This window comes from Corticium candelabrum, chromosome 10, assembly GCF_963422355.1.
Source record: "Corticium candelabrum chromosome 10, ooCorCand1.1, whole genome shotgun sequence".
NCBI lineage: Eukaryota > Metazoa > Porifera > Homoscleromorpha > Homosclerophorida > Plakinidae > Corticium > Corticium candelabrum.
Window position 1 is genome coordinate 828,229 of NC_085094.1, and position 26,850 is coordinate 855,078.

The window sequence follows — 26,850 nt, forward strand, 5'->3', positions numbered from 1 at the left end:
TACTATTGTACTTTCTGATATTGGTCAGAAAGTGCCGCGATTCAGGTGTTTATCTAGACAGTAGTGATTTTAATGGCTCGGGAGGAGTGCTCACAAGACTGAGTTTAACTTTTCCGTCGCTGCAGCACATCCCTTGGATTCCCTCTTCCACTTTTTAGCACCACATTCCTGGCAAGTAAGCAACATAGAGCCTAAAAGTAATGACCCGCGAGACTGATAGTCTATGTCAGATTGGTAAGTGAAAGCAGTTTTATTCCAGTCTGCATTATTTCATCTTTGTCGGTCTTTCCTCTGGCGCTCACGTCTAGGTTGTGGTGTTTCCTCTGCTCTTGCTGTCGCAGTGACTATTCTGTCTCTAGCCTGTCGATATTCACGTTGATCATGTGCCTCCACAGCTCTTGCTGCCACAGTGCATGGCTATTCTGTCAAGTTAGACGTTGGTCATGTGTCTCCACAGCGCTCTGCCGCAGTTGCTATTCTTTCTGAGTTGATGGAATTCACAATCCGCTGTTGACTGGTTTGATCGCCATTGAGCAACTAGCTCTCTTTGCAGATGTAGTGATTTGGGAAAAGTTTGGCTTTTCGCTTTGGCATGCTGTAGGAACTTTATGTCACCCTGACATATCTTAATTAATTAATTAAAGTTACTATTAGTAATTATTATAAATTGCCAGTAGTCTGACCTAGCCGTTTTACTCCACACGAAAATATAGATAACTGACAATCGCAAACGTAAATTACATTTGACAGCGAGTACCGTACAACTCGCAAACTGATAGCTGTTGAGGTACAGTAGCATCAGCAAGCCCCGCCTAACCGGTTAAAACCCTAACCTAAAATCTCACTAAATGACAGAAAGTGACACTGTTTACAGTTAAACATACGCCCAACCATGACGTGTCACGCAGACGTCAACTCACAAGTTCGTCACGCGCAGGTTCGACATGGCGCGTCGAGGCGCTTGCAACTCCTCGGAGTGCCAGATTGATATACATACGGGTTCAATCAAATATGGCCGCGCAAAGAATTGGACATTACATACTTGGAAAAACTCTGGGAGTTGGCACATTTGGAAAAGTTAAAAGTAAGTTCTTTAAACATTATCTGTCTTTACAACAACTTGTTATATAATAGCTCTGTTGTGATGTAGTTGCTGAACATCGTCTCACACGACATAAAGTAGCAGTAAAGATTCTCAACAAACAGAAGATACGAGCGCTTGATGTTGTAGGAAAGATAAGGAGAGAAATTCAGAACATGAAATTGTTTCGTCATCCTCACATCATCAAACTGTAAATGCTGGAGTTTGTGGATGTCTAGCGTCTGTACTTGTTACTGTTATTATTTCAAAAGGTATCAAGTTATTAGCACTCCTACAGATATTTTCATGGTAATGGAATATGTTTCTGGTGGAGAATTGTTTGAGTACATTATCAAACATGGCAAGGTGTGTGTAGTTGTAACTTAGTATACTTTCCTTTTTTTGTTGTATACAGTATACTGCAAGGTTGTATTATCTCTGCATCATGACTTTGCACGTGTCCATGAGCTGGCATTGTGTACCTGTTATGATTAATTAATGATATTGTTGTATATATCATATCTTAATCACATTTATTGCATTGCATGCTACTGTGTTTAGTGTTATACAGTATATGCATGGTCACATAAATTTAATTGTTAGATTCTCATCCCCACCCATGCCAAATTTTAAGACCCACACCAAGAAAATTTACTTGGTTCAGTCTCCTTATCCACAGAAAGTCTGGAATTTTATGCTCGCATGTATTGATAAAGCCTGTTGTTGCCCGAATTGACATATGTTCAGGCTGTCGAATTCTTAAGAACTGGTTTGCATGCATTGTTTCTGGACAACTGAGCCTTGACTTGTACAGCCAATATGTTTCCAGACAGCTAGGTAACATTGCTGCAGTGCCTGATGAGTTTTTCGATTGCAATGACACACTACTCACTTGATAGATAATAAATAGACAGTACATTTAAATTTACCTCCCACTGCCCTGAGAACAGGACATCAGGAGGATGAGAATCTACCGTGTAATGATTATTTTTATGCGTAATCTTTATTATCAAAATGTCAATCAGCTGAAACATCGCATCAATTATCAGAATGCATACTGGCAGATCACATGACTTTCAGCAGTACACCTGTTGCTGGGTATGCTGTGCCACCGTTCCTCTGTTTCTCCACTTAAATTTGTATAGGTCAGGTGCGTAACAAAAGTAGATACAGTACTCATACAACAGTTGATCAGGATGGCTACATGGCATCATTAGTCTACATCAGTCACGGATTACTTTATTTTTCTTTATAATTATATGTATAGTGTGTGAAACTGGTTCTGTTAGGACATACATTTCAAATTTATAAACACAAATCTTTAATTAATTCAGATATCATACTACCTCGCATTTTGCTGCATACAAGTATACGCGGAAGTTAACCAGGGTGCCGGTATATTCCGGGGTTTACTGGCATGCAGGAAATTGCGAGGTCAAACAACTTCTTCCATGTGCTGGTCTTCAACACTTGTCTGATGCTCTTCCACAGCAATCGTGTTTTTCGCCTGCCTCCTGAAAGTGCAGTCCGGCTCTGCCATCATGAATTGCATGTGCTTATGTTAATATCTATAGAGGCGCCTCACCTTCACCTGACCCATCGAGGCGGTATGTACCCACCCTATACCGGCATGCCGGGTTAGTTACCAGAAATACCTTAGGCCATGCAAACTGTTATCTGTGTGTTCTCGTCCTGGTGAAGCGAGAAAATCTATGCAGGGGTGTGGAAAAAATCACTCCCAAAAACCACGTAGCCGCACGTAGAAAAGTAAATGCACGTACTCACGAGGTTGCTCACAGAAGTGCCAAAACTACATGAATTGTTATACTACGTAATTCTATCGAACTATATTAACTAGAACACAAGTGTTGTATTTAGAAATCAATAGCAGGATCATGTATCCACGTGTCTCCTCTTCTTCCCTCTGGTACGTAACTTCTTTCCAGTTATGCTGCAAGTGGCGCAAATAGGATGCACAGATTGGTGTGCACTAGCTACTTCGGGTGGAATTGGCAGAGGATTTCTTGAACCGCACACATAGCACACTAGTAGGAAACCTCGCTTGCACAAGAAGTTCTGCCACTCTACCTCTTGTGCACAATGGACATTGCACCGTACAGTCATCTTTCCATGGAGGGCGTGATTATCTGGAACTAATGGTGCACCACAGACATCGAAGAAATCTTCTTGTGCTGCTTCTAGAATTGCTGCTTGATCAGGGCTGAGTTTCTCATTGGCGTAAAGTCACCTGAGGTTCTCGCACTCTGTGCAATAGACAACATCCCGAAAAGTCTCAGCAACCAATTGGACACTTGGAGTGTCACTATCTGCTGCATCTGTTGTTGCACTCTCTTGTACGCTGCTGGTAGGGCTTTCCTGTGGTCGTGTCAATGAAGGTCGGTTCTTCAGTTGTAGACTTGCCCCACAAACTGTTGAATGACTCGTAGTGATCATCACTCATCTTCTTCAGTGGATCAGGAAATTGATGAAGCACCTTGAAATCATCAGCAAAGAGAGTCGTGGGTTCGCACATGAGAAGCTGGATTGCCACTGTTTCGGATACGAAAGAAGCAGTGCTGACTGACACAATTAAGTGTGGTCCATAAATGCCATTAGGGACTTGTGATCTTTTAGTGCATCCTTAGTGGTGTCTGTTTGCTGCATGGTGTCGTCATTGTCTTCCATGTAGCTCCACAGGCCACTGATATCTTCGGATGTAGCAGCTCTACAAAATCTTTACAGCTTTCTGGTGCAGCTGATGGCGACAAAGTACATCTTTCGCCAAATCCTTTGTTGTCACTGATTCAAGTACGACTGATTTCAAAGTTCGGCTGTGTGTGGCTGCCTTGCGAAGAGCAGACGTACTGTTAACGGCCCCATCATTTTCTTTTTCAGATCTGCACACATGTCACTTCTCATGAGACCAATTGACTGGAATCCAATGTTCAGTAGCAACGTACACCACTCAGCAGGGTTCTTCCATGACTGCATTGGACAAGTATGAGCAGCAAGCAGATAATCAAGGTTGAGGCGACGGAACAACAGAATGAGTGCGATCTGGACTGAACCAAACGATAAGCGATGGTCAGGGTCACCATCACTGTAGAGCAAGAGAATTGGCTTTAGAATGGTGTTCAGAGGCAACTCTCAAGTCTGCTATGAGCTTTGCAGCATGACGCAGAGGTGGCGATGGCTCGAAGGTACTTTCCTTCAGGTTAACAACTAGCTGTCCACTATAGAAGCCTTCCCACAGCATTGATGGAATGTTACTGACAAGAGCAACTGACGGTATCAGTTTCAACTTTGTGAAGTCGTGATTGCTACTACAAATGCAACATCTCTTCCAACTAGAACTGCCTTGCCTCTGTCCACTGCTGCCACAGGATTACGTGGTTTGCCAATCTTCACGGTATGTTTGTCATCTTGGAACACCGGAGAACAGATGTCACGTTTCTTCACAGCAAGTTCCTTCACATACCGAAATATGGCAGCAGCGTAGTTTTCATCAATGTGGTAGGGACTTAGCTGTCTGGCTTGGACGGCATGTTTGACTGCCAGGAGGCCAGTGTACCTGCTTGCTGAAGCATAAAAGAGACTGGGGATGGCCAGAGCTGAAGCCGAACCCATGACTCTGACAGATTGTTGTCACGTATCTTTCGGTAGAATCTTTTGTACTCTGGCAATAAAATCACGTGTAGAGAGCGCAATACCCATGTGCATGATTCTGCCATGCCAACAGCTGTCCACAGCTTGCAAAGCTTGCTCTTTGAAAGCATTCAGTCATACTTGCCATGACGGCCTTCATTGAGGTGATGTAGATCGAACACAATGTCTGCATCTTGGCTGTTCAATGCTGGTAGCAAGCGCTTTTGGACAACAGTTGACACTGTGTTGGCACAAGCAGAGGAATCTCCAGAAACTAACCGGTACATTTCACTCAGAACTGTCCTACTGGTGTTGCACACGAGCTCGAACCTTTCTACAAATTCCCTGTGCATGGCACGTGTTTGGTAGACTGGTATCTGCTTGTTTACCTCATGGATCCTTAAATTTGAAGCAGCCACGTCACTGTCTTCTGAATCACAGGAAGCTCTCCACAGCCACCAAATTGTTCCAGGTGTACCTCCCAAGTGGTATGAGTACGGCTCAATGGGAAACAGTAACTCAATATTGTGCACATAGTTGTACTTCTTTCGTCGATTGGAAGGAACCTAGTCAATTCAAGAATACAGCCTTTGAGTATGGGAGAGTTGACTTCAAGACTGCTTTCACTGGACTATAGGTGGTACACTTATCCAAAAAATGAACAGTGGCCTCGTTACTGATGAGTGAAGATGTGCCTGGTGCTAGTGAGGCCTTAGTAGATTCTGTCATGGCATGGTAGATATTTGTTCGGTCTGTGTCAGCTTGCATATATGATGCATACTTGTCAAGCTCTTTGGCCAACAAACTTATACTGGTGTGTACATCCTCTCAGCTGGGCTGTTGAAGAAGGGGTAGTGACCGTCTCTCCAACAAATATCTTCACCATGTCCAGCACTTGCACACATGACAGTTGTGGCAAACGACAGTGACCTTGTTTTGTGGGGTTGTTGTAGACCTCGTTGGCAAGCAATGGTTGGAATAACTGAGGAAGAACTAAGTTTCTGTTCTTCAGTGTCTGCAGACGTGATGGAGCAAGCACTTCAAACAAAAAACTCCATAGATTGCGCACCAGGGTCTTTCCAGCTGTTGACTCTGCACCGTTCCTGAATCCCACACGCTTGCTCTGCAGCAAGTCCACAATATCATTCTCCAAACGCAAGTCACCATGTAGAAACTTTTCTGGTTCTTTAGGCGCAGCATGCTTTTGTGGCAATGCTGGCAGAGTAAGAGCAGCAGCAGTGGCAGATGCCATTAGTACAGAAGTCACAGACCGCTCACGAGCAGCAGGCATCTGTTTGTCACTCTTTCTAGGCCACGACCGGAATGTTACAAACAAGCCAAAGTTGTGGCACTGTACCACACACATCGACATGGGCATCACTGTCCAGTCCTTGGCATCAGTTGACATCAACTGAGCAATGAAGCACTGCGTGTTTGTAACAGACTGCTCACATGCAGACACCACCTCAGGATGCTGCAACGTGATGGAATCCAGAGTGTTGGCAAAGATGGTCTGCGGCTCCACATCCCAAATTCTCAATGGCAGACGATGTATTACCAGTTCACAATCCAGAACAAAAGCAGATGTCTTTCTTGCCTATCCTCTGCTATCTGGAAACACGCGGACAAACTGTGCTTGTGCAGACTTGTCCATGCGTCACATGTAGAGTCTTGAAAATACAGAACTGAACACAGAAATAATACGGAGTGAGGGTTTGTCTATGTGTGTATCCCGGACATTGGAAATACCCGTATAATTTGTGCATAATACACATGTTTGTATAGGTACAGGATACAGCTGGCGGCTACGTTGTGCAGTGACTGCAATGGCTTTTATCTGAAAGGATGTACACATTTCATATCTGTATGACACTGTGCGATCTATGTATCCATTTATATACTAGTGAATAATTAAATGAACGGATCAAATGTTTTCTTTTATTGTATGACACGATACATTGGATTTTTTACGAGAAGGTGCCAAATTAATGCACGCGGAGGATGAGAAACACAGATAAAAGTTTGTATGGCCTTATTATGTAAGTTTTGGTAAATCTCACGTATGCTGGCATGCAGCAAAATGTGGGTTAGTATGTTAATTAACTCAAGAACAAAGCTTTGTTTTACAAATCCACAAATCAAAATCCAAAAATATCACTCCTTACCTGTACAAGCCCTTTTGGCGCTATGCAAGTAGACACAGCAGTAAACACGTGTGCACTAAGAAATCACCCATAACTTGATCTACAACAAACCTTTGTGCAAATTTACTTATCAAACTCTAAGAAAACATTACTTCATGCTTGTAGAAGCCATTTTTGTTATTAATGCTCACGATACACCGGTAACAGGCGGCACAGACAAACACACAAACAGACACGAGACACACGGGCAGGCTATTGTATGCCTCCGTTGCACATGTGCAGCGAGGCATAATTACCAGAAGTTTCTGTTTTTTAATTAAGCCTTGAAGGATAGCCACGATATAGCTATCGCCATTGCTGATGGATTCTTCAAATACAGGAGAATCAGTTTGGCACAAGTAAGTTGGAGTGGAGGTTATGAGAAAATAGACTTTCATTTTAGAGAAGGAGAGGAAGAAGGTCAAGAAGATAATGAACTATTTAGTCAGGCTTGTTAGGATTTACCACAGGTAGTTTATTGTAGTTGGAGTTTTCTTTCTTATCATGAGTCCAAGTGTTGCATATAGGAAACCTTGTATGCATTTAATGTTATCATTATGTGCATGGACAATTTTGATAGACGGTTAAGGTAGTGAATGCTAAGGAGGTTAGATATTTATAAAGACCAAATCTAGTTTCTTCTAGTGCTTGACCATTGAGAAAGCCTTGTAGAAGCAGAAAAACCATCTTACTTTCTGGAGAACATGATAAGTTTCAATAGAAGTGACTATATGACGAGAGACAAGCTGATGAAGACATAACATCTATTAAAACATTGATGAAAACAAATAGTAGAGGACTGACCTATGCTAGGGTGGGGAATATGTAAGAATTCATGGTTGTATCTCCGCTTTGTAGCAATGTTGTAATTGACTTACTGGTCTTGCATGGTTTTGGTTGGACTGGTCTTTAAGGTCAATTAAAGGATTTGCTGTGTTGCAGCTCAGTGAAGAAAAAGCAAGGCGTTTCTTTCAGCAGATTATATCTGGTGTGAGTTACTGTCATAGACATATGGTTGTTCACAGGTTAGTGGATGTTATGTTAATATGGTTTTGATTATAAGCAATTGTTTGATGTATCACTTTAGAGACTTAAAACCCGAGAACTTACTGCTGGATGCTGAAGCCAATGTCAAGATTGCTGACTTTGGTATATAATGCATACACATTTTTGATTAACTATGTATGAATTGGGATGTGGTACTGGAAGGTGTAGAAGGAAGGAATCAAGTCCTGTTTAAGAATTAGGATTAGTAATTTGCGAACCTTTATTGGCGTGTTGCTTTAAAAGCTATGAGTGTTCCACATAGCATGTCACTGCACTGTAACAACTTGCTGTTTCACTAGAAGGGTGTGGTTGAGTTTCATATTCAATATCTATTCTGGGTTGGAGGCAAAGTTGCATGTGTATGGAACACCGCGACTTTCAATATTTGAACTCAACTTGAGATGAGTTATTATTGTTTGATATGACCATGAGATGCCATTGCAGCATGAGCAATGTCATATCCCATCAATTTAGCTTGTGTTCTTGGCATGCAGTGTGAGTTGACAACATGCATTCTCAACATGCCTTCCTAACATGCGTTCTCATACGTTCTCAACTTGTGTGTTCCCAACATGTTTTCTTGATGTTCATTCTCAGCTTGAATTTCAACATGTGTTCTCAACAAGCGTTCTCATCATTGGACGCATAGAGTGTGACTGGTCTGTGCATCTCTGTGCCACATTTTTTGCTACTGCATGATTGCATAAACAATTGGCAAAAACTAAAAATGGTACACATTTCAATCATTTGATGATTAGAAAATTAGAAAATTCAAAGTGTGTACACTGGTGTTTGCCATCACTGTAGTTGCAGGACTAGATACAGTTTAGAAAATTACAGATGTGAGCAATGGTATTTGCTTCATTATTATTATATTTTGTGATCTGTATTCAAAGTAAGAGTAAACTACTGTCAGCGAGTCATTGTCTCGTAAGTGACTGCCGCCATTGATTATCTAGGCATCAAATACACCAACAAGAAAGTGATAAGATTTGGTATTAGGGAAACCTTGCCATCCCAACTACTACGAATTAGTATGATTTAGCACTGTGAATGTAGCTGACAGGTTATATATAAATTGGTTTAAAGAGGTCATTTACATTAATTAAATTGTGTGAACCTGAAGTGATAGTATATCTTGGCTTTAGTTCCAATGGGGGTATTAAGCTAAGCTGATCTTTAGCATTGGCAAATTGTGATGGAAATCGTAAATGTGTATACTGTGTACGGTAAAATTCTAGTTAGTTTAATTACATTCACTGTGCTAAATTATGTGTCCCCATGACTTGAACTTGCAACCCTGATGGTTTCCAGATGTACTCACTCTCTAGGACGGCTCTAACCAACTGAGCTATAACACCACACACATACACACACACACACATACACCACGGAACCTAATATTGCATATAATTTCCTCTCTCAAGGTTTATTGCTGGTTACTGTATCTGATGAGGACTGTTAGAAGGAATTTTTGTGTTGTCAATTACTGGTCAAACTAGTCTAGCATAAGTGGCAAGAGACTTAGTAGTATTCTAATGTTATTGTAGGGAATTGAATATTAAAGCCATGTGATTGGCAGTATGCAGCTTGTGGTAGTGAGCTTCATTTGGCAGGATGAAGAAGTAGCTGCATGCTCTTATGAGCATTTGGGCATTCAGATCTAAGTGGTTGGGAAGATTTCATGCTTATGCTCACAGATGAAGCTTATTCATATTTGGACCTTGGCAGAACTCAGCGTTTGAAAGTGCATTAGATTCTAACTCAGGCTGAACTACCATTGTGTACTTTGGTTCCTAGTGTATTGGGGCTTATGTGGCAGTTCATAACTAAGCATTTTGGACTGGCTGGCTGCTTTAGTGCAAATAGTCTAATCAGAGGATGTATTCAAGATATCATTTTATGACTTTCATTGGTAAATGAAGATCAGGGCAAACCGGTTGGTTGTCAGATGACAATAGTTGATTTTGAGTCTTGAAAACAAACAGTTGTGAAGTCTTGTAATTATGTGTTTTGTGGAGGTTAACTCACCTGTTTATGGAATGGGTACCTTGGCAAACTGATGGCCTTGATTTCTTTTATTTCCAAGGTAATCTTATGAGTGAATGGCTTTTCTTACGTAAAGATTAAAAGTGACACTCTGCATTTTTTATGTCAGAGACACTGCATTGGGTTCTTGAATAAATGTGATATTTTTGTATCAACTAGTGTCTGTGCACATAGCTACTTTGTTACCTTGCATTCAGTGGTATGCCATTATAAGTGAATTTTATCAGAAAGTGCTGCAACTAGAGCTAATAACTGTAATGGTCTGCCAATATAAGGCAAGATTCTGTTATGCGATCAGGTCACAGTAGTCACAGTAATTCATGGTTGATATACATCAAAGCAATATGAAGGAAGTAAGCCCACATGCTAATGCAAATAATGATACTGTGGCCAGTAGTATGATGACCTGACTCAATAAGAATCTAATTTGCATTTCAGCTGAGAGAGAGTATACATATGAACATTTCTACATGTAATCAATCCTTAATTTTGAGAAACATTGACAAAGTCACACTGAGAGTGAAGAACAATGGCTAGGAATAGAGCCATAGAGCTGCCTTGTAAATGTGCGTTATTTATAACCACATGCTGTTCTACCTTGAGGTATAACTGGCACTCTGGTAAATTCATGTTGTAATGGCATGCTGTTGATAGCAAAGTAATGTACTAGTCGTTTTCTTTCTGTAACTCAGAACCAGCATTAGCCTCAGGCATCAATGCCAGTGCTAAACAAACTACATTTTGGATCCACTCAATTTATTTGTTTAATTAAGATATTACCTAAAGAAATAGTTGTGTTTGCTTTGCTGTTTGTATTGATAATTATTATCACAACAGCTTTTGACTAAAATAGTGGTTATATCTTGAACTTAATGCTTGAAAGCTGTTTGACAAGATCTTGAAGTCAAGTTTTCAGTCTCCAAGTTTTTTGTCCTCTCATGCCACTAGTAGTGCCAGAGTTCTTTGGTCTTGCTGGACATAACCAGGGTATTAAATTAAGCTTAAGAGGTTTTAAGTAATGAAAGTGACACAGGGACTAACGAGATACATTTTCAATTATTGGAAACTTGATAGTAAGCAGATGGATACTAATAGCACAACTATTTAAACAGAGGAGCAATTTCCAATGTTCTTGGTGGTACACTTGCATCATCACCTTGTCTTGAGGAACTTTGTAATCATTTGACTCGCAGCTGTTTGAATCCTGAGTGTACTACTCAAAACCAACTATATACATGTCTTCTAAAACATGCCTCCATTTGCACCCTCAACATTATAGAGCGGTGATACCATAGGTGTTCATGTATTCTTTCTGCAGCTAAATTCAGTGCTTACACTGTTTGACCAAGTGACTTTTAGTATGCAAACTGGATTGTTTTAATGTTTAGATTGTACATAAATTTAACCTGCCTCTGTTCTGCAGGTTTATCTAACATGATGACTGATGGAGAGTTTTTGAGAACAAGCTGTGGGTCTCCGAACTATGCTGCTCCTGAAGTTATTTCTGGAAAGTTAGTTTCTAATGGCTTTTTATGTTCTAAATTGACTTTATATAATTTTACAAAGACTGTATGCTGGCCCTGAAGTAGATGTGTGGAGCTGTGGAGTTATTCTTTACGCTCTTGTTTGTGGATCGGTGAGTTCCTCAATTTTAGTGCATGGGAGTTGTCAGTGTAGCTAGTTGATGGCTTACGATGTGCAGTTACCTTTTGATGATGAGAATGTACAAATGCTCTTTCGTAAAATCAAAGGAGGCATTTTCAGCTTACCAATTCATTTGTCACTTGAGTTGTCGGATCTGCTGAATAGGATGTTGCAAGTTGATCCAGTGAAGCGCATTACCATTGCTCAAATAAGGTATAGTTGTATTGGCTTGGTACTGGCACATAAACCAATCAATCAGCCTTGTTTCATTTCTTATATGACTTTTAGTTGCATAATATACCACACTGGCTTCTAATTGGGCCAGAAGTTGACAAGACTGTTTAGTGAAAGGCATGCACAGTATATTAATAACTGTATGATTGTATGCATTCAGACAGTTCTCTTCTCTTGATTGGGTAAGGAATCGTTACAGATCTTTTCCAGGGGCGGTGGAGCTGGGGGGCTAGGGGGGCTTGGACACTCCAACTATGGGCACAACCTCTTTTTGTAAGCAAACAGCACCCTTGATCCGAGTCATGTACTCTGATGTCCTTTTATGCCCCGCCCCCAACTTGCGAGTCGCTCCGCCACTCCTGTTTTCAGGTAAGTCTTAATAAACTTTTATGTGTTGTGGTGAAGTCACTACTTAATGTGTTGTAATTGTAAGTCTACAGTGTGAAGCACTAGTAATTCTGGTGTTTGTATTTGTGCTTGCAAAATGATGGTACGTGAAATCATGTTCAAATGTAGTTGTGGAGCATGGCTATTTCTAAAACACCTTGTGACTTGTGCAAGGTAGTCAGTCAGCAGATGGCAATAGTTGAACTTGACATCTTGTTGAGGAACTTGGTAGGAGATGAGGAATGAGCTGGACCAGGTACTGGAGAAAAATGTTTATTAATGTGAAAATCAAATCATAGAAAGTATTTTGTTTTTTCTAGAATAGAGTCCACTTTCTTATAGCACTTTGTCAGTTTGTCTATCTGTCTGTCTACCTGTTTGTCTGCCAATAATGGTATATTTTTGTAAATCGACACTAAAACACCCACATACCATAAACTAAAAGAATGTCTGTCTGTCTGTCTGTCTGTCTGTCTGCCTCATAGGCATAGGAAGGTCTTGAGGTTTTGGGCGCCACAGTTATTCGTTTGCGAGTAATGCAGTGAGACAGGAAAGTTTGGGGATTGTTGCCTTTCGACCCAAATGAGTCATTATGATGTTTATGTTTATTTTTGTGTCTCTTTGTTTGTCATAATGTCTGTCTGTCTGCCTGTATATATTTTCGAACATGAACTAAGATACAAGAGCAATAACCGCTGATCACTTGTGTCTATGATCCTAAATCAACTACATACTACATAAAGGGACATAGATGTCTCTGTCTAAATCTAGTTGGTTTGACTGTGACAGTAACTCCAGAGAGCAGTAAGGAAGGCTGGTAGACGGAGAACATGGAAGGGTCGATGAGATTATTGAACAGCATACGAATGAAATGATGACATCATGACTGGCAATCCAGAGAGAGCGTTTAGAAGCTCCAAGAGCAGATTTGGCTACAACAGCAACTTCAGAAAGCAGCAACGTAGTGCAGGTAGGTGGTGACAGTGGATGGATGGACAGGAACATTGAACAACAAACATAACAAAACAATGGCACGATACCTAACAATCCAGAGAGAATGCGTAGAAGCTCCGTGAGCAGGTTTGGCCGCGATGACAACTCCAGAGAGCAGCAATGGAGGGCGGGTAGACGGTGATGATGGGCAGGTGGATGGGAACATCTAACAGCAAACGAAAGAAACAATGACGCGATGACTGACAATTCAGAGCGAGCGCGTAGAAGCTCCATGAGCAAGTTTGCCCACACCAGAAACTCCAGAGAGCAGCGACAAAGGGCGGGAAGATGGACACGATAGATGAGTGAACAAGAACATTGGACTTCAGACAAAGAAGCAACGATACGATGAATGACAATCCAGAGTCGGCGCAGATGTGTAGCCAAGTGAGGCAACAAACAAACAAATGCATAAGATCTATCAGCAACAGGTGGGATCCTCGAACGTGCAACAATGTCGCTGGGACGGTAGCAGCTGAAGCTGCACATGTCAAGTTGAACTTCCTCTCCTCCTTGTGTTTTTGTTGCAGTCTTCACTACACTCACCAAAAAAAGGCAACTCATCCAACATCCGGGATCTGTCTGTCTGTCTGTCTTCTGTCTATCTGTTTCTTGAATACATAGATAGGCTTCAAATCGTACAAATCCATGTTTAAATTGGCTTGATTTTGCAAAGAAAGTTTGTTTGGGAGAGTCATGCGTGAGAATCCAAGAGCCTTTTGGCGTACACGGAAGATGACGTAGTTCGACTCGCAGTGAATGATTAAATTAATGTTACGGACTATATATGAGTACAATCGTGCACATACGCGCACAAGCTCTTCGACACCACGTAACTGACAGTTTAATAATTATAACGGTAAGCACCAATTCTCTCTGTCCCTTCTGTCTGTTGTGCTTATGTCTTTTGTACAGACTTTCTCCGTCTGATTCTTCTTCTCTCCTCTCCTCTTTCTCTCCTCTCCTCTTTCTCTCCTCTCTCTCTCTTCTCTCCTCTCCTCTCCCGCTCTCGCTCATCGGCAACTGCAACTCTAATTGACTACTTCTAAAAATATCTTTATCTCCACCCCAGAATCCCTAGTTCCAAACTCCATATATATGTGTGTAGAGATGTGATAGCGAGAAAAGGCTGAATGCTACATATGATCAAGGCATTCATGGAATGCACATTGCCATGTATTATGGAAGGACTCTTTAGCTACATCGCTTTACTTTGCAAGTGAAGGCTCTGAAGATATAGGTTGAGACTCAAGCGCAGTTACTTTTATGCAATTGCCTGAATTACCAGCAGCTAAGCACTTCAGTGTCTCATTGTAATTTTGAATTGAACCGTCTTTTTAAACGTTATTAGATCATTTTGTTGCATAACGTTTTATTCAAATAGTGTGTAGTTGTAATAGACAGATATACAGTGTTGTTGTAAACCAGTCATTTTATCAGTGCATTACTTTAAACATTAATAGACTTGTTTTGGTATTTGTAGTATTTTTGTGTACACTGTAGTGTTAGTAAAATGTTTGGGAAGACTTTAAAGCAAGCATAAAAGCAGAAGAACGTGCATTGTTAATAGATTCTTTTCTAATTAAGTGTTCAGGTATTGGTTGAACTGGACTTTAGTTTTGCGTGTTTAGTCAGGGATTTGTAGCTGCACAATTTGTTGTTCAATCTACTAAAGACAGACAGAGCAGACAAGGAGACAAGTAGTAGCTTCTCATCAAAGAAATAGTGGATACATATAGTTGCAGTGGTTTTGAGACATTTGGTCAGTGTTGTTTGACACAGGGATCATTCATGGTTTACTTTTGACTTGCCAGACTACCTCTTTCCACCTCCAGGCATTGTTGATGTAAATGCTATTGATGACAATGTAGTTGGAGAAATTTGCACTGTAAGATTTTAGGCAATTGTATTCAGCATTTAATATTGATTTTATTTTATTTGTTAACAGATGTTTCAGGTGACAGAGAGTGATGTGAAAACAGCGTTGAAGACTGATGATGCTCATGACCAGCTGAGAATTGCTTATCATCTTATCATGGATAACAGAAGAATGATTTCTCTTGGTTGGAGTGTGAATTTCATTTATTTTGCTGCATGGTGGTTTCACTATGATGTGTTAGAGCATCGGATGTCATTAAGACGAGATATGATTATGCCTTCATCTCCTATGGTCTGTGCCAGTTCACCTTTGCCATTTTCAGCTGTATGTGTATGTTTGCCAGTTTATGTCTGTTTGTTTTTATTAGCTTGCAAGGTTTAGATTTGCAGGCTAGTACATATCTGTGTGGTGGTTGGCCTACAATTGGTAATAATAATGAATGAATTGATGGATGGATGAATGAAACTAGAGAATTATATACATATATGTAGCAGAAAGAGTTCAATAAAATTCTAGTCAACTTTCTGCAATAGACACATGTAACAGGCAAACAGGTAGATAATACAAGTAAATAATGCATCGTTAGCATTGTTAATGAGGGCTCCACCCTTGGTAATCGGCAAAACATAACAAACAAGATTTAGAGTTTGCAAGCGTGGTGTTAACCTTAAATCTAAACAATGTCTTGGGGGCAACTTTTGAGCCGTTTTGATAACATTTAAGAGTGCTTGCATTGCTGTATCTTGTGTTGCTTTTTTACATTTTCATAGAATGTTAGGAAATCAGATCATATCTTATCTCGTAGTACATGGTAAAACCTGTTGGTTTCAGATTAGCTAAATTAGTAGTCGACAGTTGTTTATATTATTTGTCTAGCTTCTCTCTCTGTTGGCTGTAAACAAAGTTTGTGTCGATCACATAATTGAATGTATTTTAGGTTTGAGTGGTTGACTTAATTAAGCTTTGTTTGCATTGTGAGAAGATTGCTTATGCACACAATAGAAACAGTTGCTGTTTTACATGTGGATATTTTATATTATATTTTGCATGAACCCAGAGAGGTATGTGTTTCTGCTGATTCATATCACAGTTACTTGCACATTGATGGCATATAGGTAATATGAAGAGCGTTTCATAAGTTTTTGGACATCATATCACTACAACATGTACGGTACTCTCTGGGCATCCATTGAGTTTTATTGCTAATGTTTTTTACATCAGGTTACTGAAACTTTTTATTAACAAAATAAGGATCATTTCTACTTCATGTTTGGAAATCATTGCAAGAAATAGAAAAGAAACTCTAACTCATTGTTGCATTCCCTCCATGGTTGGTCTCAGGCAGTTGACACAGTAACTAGACATCGGAGCACTGGGCTATAACTGTCAATGTGTATGTCCATCTTTTTTTGTGTACTGTATGACAAATGGATGGATGGCAAGAGTTTATATTGTCTATGATACATAATACTTACTAAGTTACAGCTCTATTGTCATCTGTACTATGAAGCTAAATATCTGCTGTAGCAGCAAAGCGTGTGCTTGTTTATAGTCTAAATGTAGAACCTACTGATTGGGCAATGAATCAGAGCTGTTAGCTATTGACGGATGGATGGACGAGTCATATGGTGTATGTACAGAATGTACGTACTGTATATGCATGTGTACATGTATCACCAGGCATTCTGCAGTAGAGGTCTATGGAAATGTTAACCCGCTGCTTGCAACAAGGAAAAATTCCCATCACGAAAATCAAATTAGAAACATCTTGTATGTGTACTGGTAATGTCATTTTGCTAATGGAACCTGAATTAACTGTTTAGAGTTTAAGATCCCTAGAGGAGACTTAACCAAGATTCCATGGAGGAATGTATGTTTAGATTTACTGGTGTCAAATAGCTGGAATTATAGTTTGTTTAGAATTTGGCATGAGTGGATAGTTGACTTGGAATTGTTTACTGTCTACTAGCTATAGTAGCGAGTTACTCTTGCTAATTGATTGTATTCTTCTATAGGAGTCATCATCTATGCTAAGCACTTCTCCAACCAAAGTGACTGGAACTCCAGGCAGTTACATGTGCTTGTTTGTTTTGTAAGTTTCTTTACACAATTGTTTGTAGGACGAACTCAAGTAAAACCTCTACCACCAGGAGCCAGTGGATCTGGTCTTCCATTAATAGTCAATAGAGAAAGCAAGAAGTCAAGATGGCATTTGGGTTGAGCACTGGTAATTGCACTGTTGCAACACTACTGACATTGCTTTCTTGCTAGGAATTCGATCTCAAAGCCCACCTCAAGACATCATGGCTGAAATATTTCGTGCAATGAAGGCTTTGGACTTTGTAATCCTATTAACTGTGCATGTTTGATGATCACAATGATCGTGTACTTTGTTGAGTAGGAATGGAAGATAGTGTCTCCTTATTCTGTTCGGTGTCGACAACAGAACAAAGTAACAGGGCACTATGTGAGACATGAAGAATATGAATGCTAGGAACAGACTCACTGTATGTTGTTGTAGGTAAAAATGGCTCTTCAGTTGTACAAATTAAGTGCACACAGTTACTTGCTGGACTTCAAGAACTTGGTGCCAAACTCACAGTCAGCTTTAGAGGCAGTCTCTTCTAATCCTGATCCAGTGCCAGATAGTGACCCAATAATGCCTGATCCAAGCCCTGCAACAAGTCATGGGTCATCCTCTAGTGACTTGGCAGCCCAACAGCAGGATGTTGAAGACAAAGAAAGTGAAATGGAGACAACACCCTTGCTTGACCAAGGAGACATGCCGACTTTTATAAGAAAGCAGTCTAAAGAAGTAAAGTATCATCGAGATCGACACTATAACATGGAATTCTTTGAAATGTGTTCAGCTCTCATTATAATATTGGCTCAGTGACTAGATGTGTGCAAGAACACGTGGTATTAATTGTCATCATGGGGGGATTCAGTTATTACAGCACTTGTACTGTATCACTCCTAAAGTCAATTAATATTTATTGCTGGTTCTGAAACAGTTTTTATGATGGTTGGAGCAAGTTGTTAGTTCAGTTTGCTATTGTGTGTGGATTCTTTGAATAAATTACAAAACTAGGGAACAGTAGGATTTTATTTTTGGTAGCTGGTTATCAACATGGGGTAGTCATGCTTATTTATTTTGTGCACATGAGCGTGAGATGTTTGTTAAATGACAATAAAACCGTGCAATTCCTGTATAATTTTATGAGAGCTGTAATTGCAATTTATCTTTCTTCCGTCTCTTTTATGTGACTTCTTTCAGCGAACACTATGTTTTGTTTGTCAAGTTTATCTGCTTTGTTGCATGATTTTTAACTGTTTTTGTAAAGTTCATGTTTTTAAGCAGCATGTTCTCTTACACTCTAGCCTAGAACGTTGTTAAATTTTGACGACGTGTACTAGACCTATAGCCACTAATCAGTTGTTACACCATGCATGGAACATACATGTACCTACTAGGCATTAAAATTTGGATTCTAATGTTCCCTTTGAATTATTAGTTAACAAAAGTCTCAGAATATGAGTGTCACTACTTCAGACAGTAACATTCCTGTTGTCTTCCAGTTGTCTCCTTTGCAATTTGTACAAGCATGACGTACCAAATTCTACCAGCTACAGGTTCCCTGAGTTAGAGTCCGTAGTGTATGATGCAGACTTCGTTTCCTTCTTGTAGCCTTACAGTTCGTACGTAGTTGCAGTGGTCGTCCGACTCTCACGTACTCTAGACCGATCTACGTGTAGTCTAGATATTGGTCTAGACTGAGGTACATACCTGATCAGATATTGCTCAATATCGTTCTCATTCAGACATGAATATAGAAGAATTTTTGATACATTACAGTTCAACAGCTCTCCTGCAGCTGTGTATTTGACAGCATCAGGAGCATATGCTCCTGACAGTTTCTAACTTAAATTTAATTAATAAGGTGGACCTAGAGGAATTCCTGCTGAAGTCCCCGTATAGGACGGATAGCTGTTTTTTAAATTAACTGAATGGCCGGTCAACCACCATATTACGTTCCTTCGTGGCAACAGCCAGGACAGCCTGTTCCGCCATACGGTCAGTCAACTCCACCAGGACCTCCGACACATCATTCAGCCACACCTATGGGTCCGTACAATCCACAAGCAGGTAATCCTTCGCAACAAGCAGACATGGCGTACCCACCAGACATGGCATATCCACCAGGCATGGCATATCCACCAGGCATGGCATATCCACCAGGCATGTCATATCCACCGCAACAACCGAACACGCCATACCCACCTGGGCCACCGTACCAAGTAGGTGTGCCATACCCTCTTTCTTCTGCAACTGGACCAGTCGGACACGCTGGCACAGACAAGGTGATGATTTTGATGATTATTATGTGGTTGTGGTGGCAGTGAGCAATGGTAATGATGATGATAGAAACATACAGCTAGACTCCATGCATAAATGTGCAATCTACGATTAGGGCAGCTAGGCTACGTATACTCTTGAAGCTTATAATTTTACTAACCTAGACATGCCAAGCTTATAACCTTTTTGAGTGAGTCGGTAAATGATGGCGATAAAGATATTCGAATTGACTTGGTTCTCTAGGGTTAATTAATTAACGTTGCTATGAGTATTATTCTAGTTGTAAGAAATGATGAGGATGACCAAAACACAAATCGTGAATCCTAGGAAATTCAGGAGCTTAGTCAATGTTTTGAAAAAGGAGTTTCCTACCAGTCCGCGAGTTATACTTCTTAGTGCCTTATAAATTGAATGGCTCAGAACAATTAACATCTCAACACACTTAATTTGGCCTTTCCACTCTTACTTTTTAATGCTGAGATTTTTCATGATGGGGAAGGGGCAACGCCCAAAAAAGAGGTTTCTGGGCAACATAGAAACATGTCTGCCTGCCATTGGAAACTGTAGAGACAAGGTATATTTGAAAAGATGTACTTGATGTTTTAATGCTTTTCGTAAACAATTGTTTCATTGTTGTACAGTTGTGGTAAGTGTAGAGGGCAACTTGAGTATTGAAATGAATCAATTTTATTAATTCTATTAATAATGGTAATGATTATTTCTCTCTAATATCAGAGCTTTGTAGGTGTACAAGCATTATCTCGTGTGTGTGTGTGTGTGTGTGTGTGTGTGTGTGTGTGTGTGTGTGTGTGTGTGTGTGTGTGTGTGTGTGGCTGGTACATAGGCTTAAATATCATTTACTTGCTTGTGGCATTTGTTGGAACTCTCCACCATTGTGTGATTTCACTGTTTTTAAAGAAACATAAACATAAGAAGCATAAGAAAGAATACAAAGATTACAATGATCCAAAGAAATTGGAAAAGAAGATGAAGGTAATACATATTTGTAATCATAATCATTCATATTATTTTATGTTTAGTATTATGTCTGGTTTGGTTGTACTGTGGTGTGGTGTCCAAGTATGTGTTTTGCTACTTTCCACCACTTTTTTATTAATCATTGTGCGACAAATACTGTGAGAGTATGAATGTGTTGTCATCACCAAAACTGCAGCTGTGCATGAAGTCTGGCTGGATATCAGCTGGAGCACTGACTTTCATTGTTTTAATTGTCTGAATTCACTCATTTGAGAAAGTCAATTGTCCCACGGAAGAGACGTTTATCCATCAATGCAGTGAAACGGTGTCAGTTACAGTAGCTACTACAAGTGAATACACAGAATGCCGACGCACACGCACAGGGGCCAGGGTTGCTGTTGGCATGGTAATGGTGCAAATCGTGGCACCATGGTTCAAAATTGTGGCACCAGACTTGGAGAGACTTTCCAATCAGTTGGTGGCTAAGAGACTACCGACTCGCATGAAACTGTATGGAAGTCCCAGAACATAAGCAGCTCAAGACTTTAAAAAAGCTATTTAGCAGCCGTTAGACAATATAGCTCTTGTCTATTGGATAGCAAAGAACTGATTTCAGCATACAGGTTTGTCACATCTAGATTAATATCAATTAATTGCTTTCTTCTTTCCTCCCACTATCCCCTCCCATCACATGCAGAAAGCAGTCTGGAATACTGAGGTTACAGGACTGTCTTTGCCGCCACAATTTTGGCACCAGTCATCAAAAGGACCGGCAAGACGGACAGGGGCTCGCATGAATGAACACGCAGTTTACCATTTTACTCACCACTGACGCATGTCTACCGGTAGTCCGTGGCACAACAGCTAGTCTCACATGGCCAGATGGTCCGAGCACAAAACGGCTCTGGGTGTAGTCAGACCACTTCCTTCTTGCCCCATGTATGCCCAATGTCTGGCCATATGTGACTATGCCGGCTCTGGACTATGCCACAGCCTCGCACTCCAAAATTTTTGCATGACATACTATTTGGATTAGTGGCCCCATAGTAGAGCTATAGAAGAAATCAAGGCAGGTAGGTATAGAAACAGTCATCTCTGCAAATTAACTTCCATTAGTTTCAGCTCAACTAGACATCTACTTATAGTCAACTATAGATATCATGCCTAGCTATAAACTTAACAAATTTCTCACATTTATATGTGTATGTTATAGAAAGAAGCTAAGAAAAAGTTGAAGGGTAGTCACAAGAAGCATTCGTCCTCCAGCAGCAGTAGCAGTTCATCTGATTAATTAATTGCGACTAATTTTGTGTACACGTGATGCGATATTTTGAATGAATCAAATACACAGCTGTAGTAGTACTGTTGACAGTTAACTTTGGAGTTGTTTCCTATGAACAAGTGAATTTAATTGAAACATGCAAAGTATACTAACTAACTGTTGAAGGTGTCTGCCATATTTAACTACTCATTGTTCCCAAGCCATGGTTAAACAGGAGCGGCTCACTTTCAGAGGCTTGATGTTGCTTCAGTTCAAGAGACTAGACATATCTGCATTAGATCTGTGTGAGAAAAGTGTGAAAGAGAGCTTGCAAGAAACTGGATGCCAGAACTTTCTCATTGACGTTTCAGACTGTGAAATGTTCTCAATACTGTATGTTGTACCTTGGAATACAACAATTGTTACCACCCAACATGGCAGCACATGAATGTAAATCCTAAAAGAGAATTGTGATAACCCTACTGTGCACCCACACATAGAAACTGTAGAATAGAGGTAAACTGTCTTTATTTCAAAAACGTGAAGACTACAACTAATATTAAACCCAATAATAATTATTCAATACTACACATCATTCACAACTGCAAACAACAGTATAATGGCAACTCATCTTGGAACACTAACCTCAGGTATAGGATGTACATATAAAATTATTTAATGTTAAACATCATACTTATTTCTCTTCGCTCCTCGAATCAATCAGAGGTAGAATCAAATCTCCATCATTGTCATCATCTTGCTGGACACCACTCTTTACCATCGGAAATACTACTTCTTCACTGATAACTCTAAAACAATTATCAATATGTCAATTTACAACCTCTAGTGGCTGGTATAGGCTAAATAATTGATGGCAAAAGTAGTTGCACCAATTGTATGAAATAGCAGCATTAGAACAGTTCAGGTGTAGCTATGACAATTTGGTGCCTTATCGGATCCAGATAAGGAAAATCATGTGCTCAAACTTATGTGTGACCACCACGATAAAAATTTACATTAACATCACTTACTCATCAATTGGTTGTCCTACACTTATTCTTCGTGAATCAGCTTCTTCTGAAGTGGATGATGTTGAGGATGTAGGCGTTCCACGGACTTGACTCTCCCAATAACGTTTGTTTTCTTCCAATTGATCCAATACAGCCTTTTCACTAGGATAAACTAATTCGCCCCAAGTCTCCCATAATGGTTGACAAATCAAGTCAATAAAAGCCACCTGAGACTTTTCTATTGATCGATTGTACCTATCCATCATTGGACTAACTGACATTTGAAGCCTACGTTCTTCATCTCCCTGACAGTAGAACTCTTCCATCAAGCGCTTTGTCCACTGAGTTGCTAGATAGCGAGGTCGAGCAGGATTACTCAGATCGGCACAATGAACAAGACACTCCATCACCTAAACAGGCACATACATAAACAAAACATCCACTTGCGCAAATGCGACAGATAACCTCATGGACTTAAAGTTGGAATTACAGCAGCTTTGATTCGATTATTAATTAAAAGTCATTAAAACAAGGTAACAGAAGTATATTATCATCATCCCTGTATTAGGCCAACCAGAATACCAAAATCAAATCTTGGCCATCTGTTTGTCTATTGTACTTGTATCTGCAGTCACTCCAGCAACAAAAACAATAACTACTTGTTGGGAAATAAATTGCTATACTGTGGACCACATTTGTCAGCTGATATCACGCTATGGTCTAGGCCGAAAAATTAAAAATACTACAATTAGGTGTTACAAATGCAACAAAGGAATTAATTATCATGTTTACTGGCCTGTCTTCACTGTCCTAATTAAAGAGAACACTATAACAAGATAATCAGTAAGAGATTAGTTACCACAAGCACATGAGAAAGGACAAATGAGACTATGACTTTGTAGTTTGCACCGACCTGTGGCACATGTTCGCATGTGCACACACACACACACACACACACACACACACACACACACACACACACACCCTGTTATTTTATGACTAATATACTTCAACGCTAGTATCTATCTCATCAAATTTGATAGTTTCTGTAGTATATTGTAATAATAAACTAAGCAATGCATGGTCTTACCTGCACACGTTCAGCATGGTTGTACATCGTTAGCATACCTTCCTCCACCACTTTCTTCGTCTCTACTAGAGTCCGAAGACTAGCCAAATTCTGAACATGTTTGGCAAGATCAGTAGCTAACACCTAACACACAAAACCAAAGCACTGCATCTCTATTCACACAAAAATTCATCACAACTTCATTCACAACACAATTTAAAACCTTCAACATGTAAGGCACTACACTGCACGTACAGTTACGGGTTAAATGACGTATTCTAAGGCAATAAAAAATCTTTCCACATCTTTGAACACTTCTAAACACTAATTAGAAAAATGCATACACCATTAGATTTAATGGAAAGAGTTTCATGATCAACATGGTTTAGCACGTACTTAAAATCCCAACCACACAAACAAAAAAATAAAATTACTGACGATCTGGCTACTACAGCATACTGTGGTCCTTTACAAAGTGGCTATATTTCAAAAACTCTGCACCTGATGTCCATTGGTTTACAAAATATTTGGATCTTTACCGCTGTACATGCACTCTCACATACCAGTACCCCAAACATAAAGGCAATTACAGTGACATCCCAAAAACCAGTTTTCTAAGATGCAAACTTTCAATGTCTATGCAAAAACGGAAGTTCAGTTGAAGTGCATCAAAACAACTACCTCTTGCTAGTGATGAAAAAGACTTCCAATGCTTAACAAGCTGCTTTTACAACAAGCCACTTTACACTAACTCAATAGTTCTAACTGTACGTCGACACTTCCTTTGTGTAAAGAAATAGTGCAACTGAAATATGTCCAAAGTTGTAGCTGTTAAATAGTCACAACATATGTTTTAAACCCCAATAACAAAGCACGTCTCCCTACAGTATATACTGTAGTATCCAACTCCTGCAGTACGTGTTACTAAACTGCAGACAAGATGATAAGAAGCAAAAAATCAAACCACCTTTTATTAAGGTGCCCTAAAACAATGATGCTAAAGTAAGACAGCTAACAAGAACAGTTTCACACATACTCAGTAAAGACTACATGCATAATCTTCTTACAAAAACCAGTGTACATGAAGAAAAACTAAAGTGCTAAACCATCGGCTGCTATCCACCTTGACTCTAATTAGTTAGAGCCAATGAAGAGAGTCTGAGAAGGGAGCTGGACACATTGACTGGCATGCGGGACTGTCAACATCTGATAGCTATTCATACATCTTGAAAGTGTGAAGACATCATGACATCAACTGGCACATTAATTAACACCAGCGATAACCACGAGGGCATGTGTTGCATTCCAATTGTCCATCCCATGTCCGATGGTGGCTTGGTCCGTCCATCCACAAAGGCATTACTGTAACCCTAGTGCATGTGTATGCCTCAGGTTAACAAAGCAAGTCACTTAGTCATTTGAGTTATCTAAATCACGTGAGTACACAATTAGTCATCTGTTTTAATTAATACACGTAAATTCTAAAGAAGGTACTATTTTACACTGTTTAAGTTAACACACTCACCACGCTTGCAGCAATTTTCTTGACCATCTGTCGCTCTTCATTACTTAGATTGCTAAAGATATTACAGTCGGTGTCCTAAATACAATGACTTCACTAACAAGAAACAATTGCCATGTACACCTAGCCAGCACACATACCAATAAGAGTCGAAATGCAACAGCAATATGGTGATTCTCCAACACACTTTCATCATGGTAGAGAGTGGCTAACTCATTCTCTGTCAAAACATTACACCACAAAGTTCGAGGCCATCCATACTTGTGCATAACTTCAATCTACCAGTAGCTATAGCACAGTAGCTAAACCTGCCACATATTACAGATACTCCAAATAAAAAAATTAAATAATGTATTTACTCATCTATATACCTAAACCGAAAGTTACTAATCCCCTGCTCGCAAAAGTCGGCCTTCCCAAAACTGGTTGGGCCGTAATATTTCCTATGCCACTGGTATTCACATTGTCGAGAGACACAAAGTAGTCCTGTACTAGCGTATATCTACATGAATCCTCAATTACTATTTTCTATACATCTATTCTAACTCTAATATAGAACACTGTAAAATAATATACAAAGCACAAACACCTTTGTGTGTGTGAGTGTCCTTGAATCATGGACACATAGTAAAACTGACTGAGATTAGATTGAAGATACATGTTTTGTTGCAGTCACATTTAGTGCACTCGACAACTGTTGAATACACTTTTGAAAAGTGAAACTTGAAAGATGATTTACTTCTACTGTCGTCTCTGCAGCATTCAGAACATCCTACATACCCAACCAAGGATTATGCTGACGTCTGATAGCAATATTAGAGAAAATGAGCCATGAGATCACTCTTAGTGTGAATGGTAAACGTCATATGTGCAAACATTGCTTATATTCAAGAGTCTTTTGGTAATCTGAAGTGTTGCCAATACACAAGTGTTTTTGACTATCGTTTGTCTTTCAAGATGACACAAAGTAAGGATCTTCCTCTGGCTATCAACCAACAAAAAACAGACTGCGTGAGTATCGTGAGTAGGTGTTGCTTGGAAACAAATCCCTACCAAAGAACAGGCACAATGATAGTAATAAACTAGAGAATGTACAGTCAGTAACTACGCTACATGCAGCGTTACCATCAGAAATTTTTAGAATAAGACCGTGTTCACACGTACTTGACATTCGCATTAGCATTAGCATTGCAGTAAAGTGAAAATCAATGGTAGTGTGAAACTCTGTTCGCACACAATAACGCAAGTAGCAGGCGTGTTCTGTTTCGCACAGTATGGACATAGGCGTTTTGTTTCCACTTTCTGACTACACACAAGACATGGTGTTAGATCAAAAAACAAGACTATGATCATTGCCCTGATCATATTGCAATCTAAAGAGCAAGCTTTTCACACTTACAGTCTGGTCGGAACTCAACCTTTGGAGACGTCTACAATCAACTACACTTGTTGTCAGGTGCAGGTGCGTGACGTTGCCCAGTGTTGCCCAGTGTTGTGTGTTGCAAATTACA

General features: G+C 39.9%; 3 protein-coding genes across 8 annotated transcripts in view; 2 read left to right on the forward strand and 1 right to left on the reverse strand.

Annotated features, from left to right (window-relative positions):
• The first annotated feature begins 979 nt into the window (after positions 1–979).
• On the forward strand, positions 980–18,411 carry LOC134185607 (5'-AMP-activated protein kinase catalytic subunit alpha-2-like). 2 transcript variants are annotated; one of them, XM_062653437.1, is made up of 16 exons: positions 980–1,084; positions 1,151–1,292; positions 1,354–1,447; positions 7,852–7,934; positions 7,997–8,058; positions 11,429–11,516; positions 11,572–11,641; positions 11,708–11,862; positions 15,046–15,151; positions 15,212–15,326; positions 15,384–15,466; positions 17,158–17,209; positions 17,263–17,358; positions 17,414–17,484; positions 17,544–17,609; positions 17,664–18,411. In XM_062653437.1, exons 1-16 carry the CDS (start codon positions 1,012–1,014, stop codon positions 18,036–18,038), a joined length of 1,731 nt encoding a protein of 576 aa, XP_062509421.1. In that variant the 5' UTR covers positions 980–1,011; the 3' UTR covers positions 18,039–18,411. The 2 variants fall into 2 exon arrangements, with proteins under 2 accessions (XP_062509421.1, XP_062509422.1); XM_062653438.1 differs by having other exon boundaries at positions 15,384–15,433.
• A 701-nt stretch (positions 18,412–19,112) lies between these two features.
• LOC134185608 (annexin A7-like) lies at positions 19,113–21,830 on the forward strand. 2 transcript variants are annotated; one of them, XM_062653440.1, is made up of 4 exons: positions 19,113–19,289; positions 19,347–19,504; positions 20,418–20,492; positions 21,691–21,830. In XM_062653440.1, exons 1-4 carry the CDS (start codon positions 19,151–19,153, stop codon positions 21,766–21,768), a joined length of 450 nt encoding a protein of 149 aa, XP_062509424.1. In that variant the 5' UTR covers positions 19,113–19,150; the 3' UTR covers positions 21,769–21,830. The 2 variants fall into 2 exon arrangements, with proteins under 2 accessions (XP_062509424.1, XP_062509423.1); XM_062653439.1 differs by having other exon boundaries at positions 19,113–19,504.
• A 176-nt stretch (positions 21,831–22,006) lies between these two features.
• Positions 22,007–26,850, reverse strand: part of LOC134185606 (cAMP-specific 3',5'-cyclic phosphodiesterase 4C-like) — a 41,537-nt gene continuing 36,693 nt past the window's right edge. For 2 of the 4 annotated variants that reach the window (XM_062653433.1, XM_062653436.1), the window contains 5 exons: positions 25,480–25,559; positions 25,343–25,417; positions 23,839–23,961; positions 22,770–23,158; positions 22,250–22,547 (listed from right to left, as the gene is read on the reverse strand). In XM_062653433.1, coding sequence (XP_062509417.1) covers positions 22,433–22,547; positions 22,770–23,158; positions 23,839–23,961; positions 25,343–25,417; positions 25,480–25,559 — 782 coding nt within the window. In that variant the 3' untranslated portion in view covers positions 22,250–22,432. Of the gene's footprint in view, positions 22,196–22,249; positions 22,548–22,769; positions 23,159–23,838; positions 23,962–25,342; positions 25,418–25,479; positions 25,560–26,850 lie in introns of those variants that run through there. The other 2 variants (XM_062653434.1, XM_062653435.1) reach the window with 2 other exon arrangements.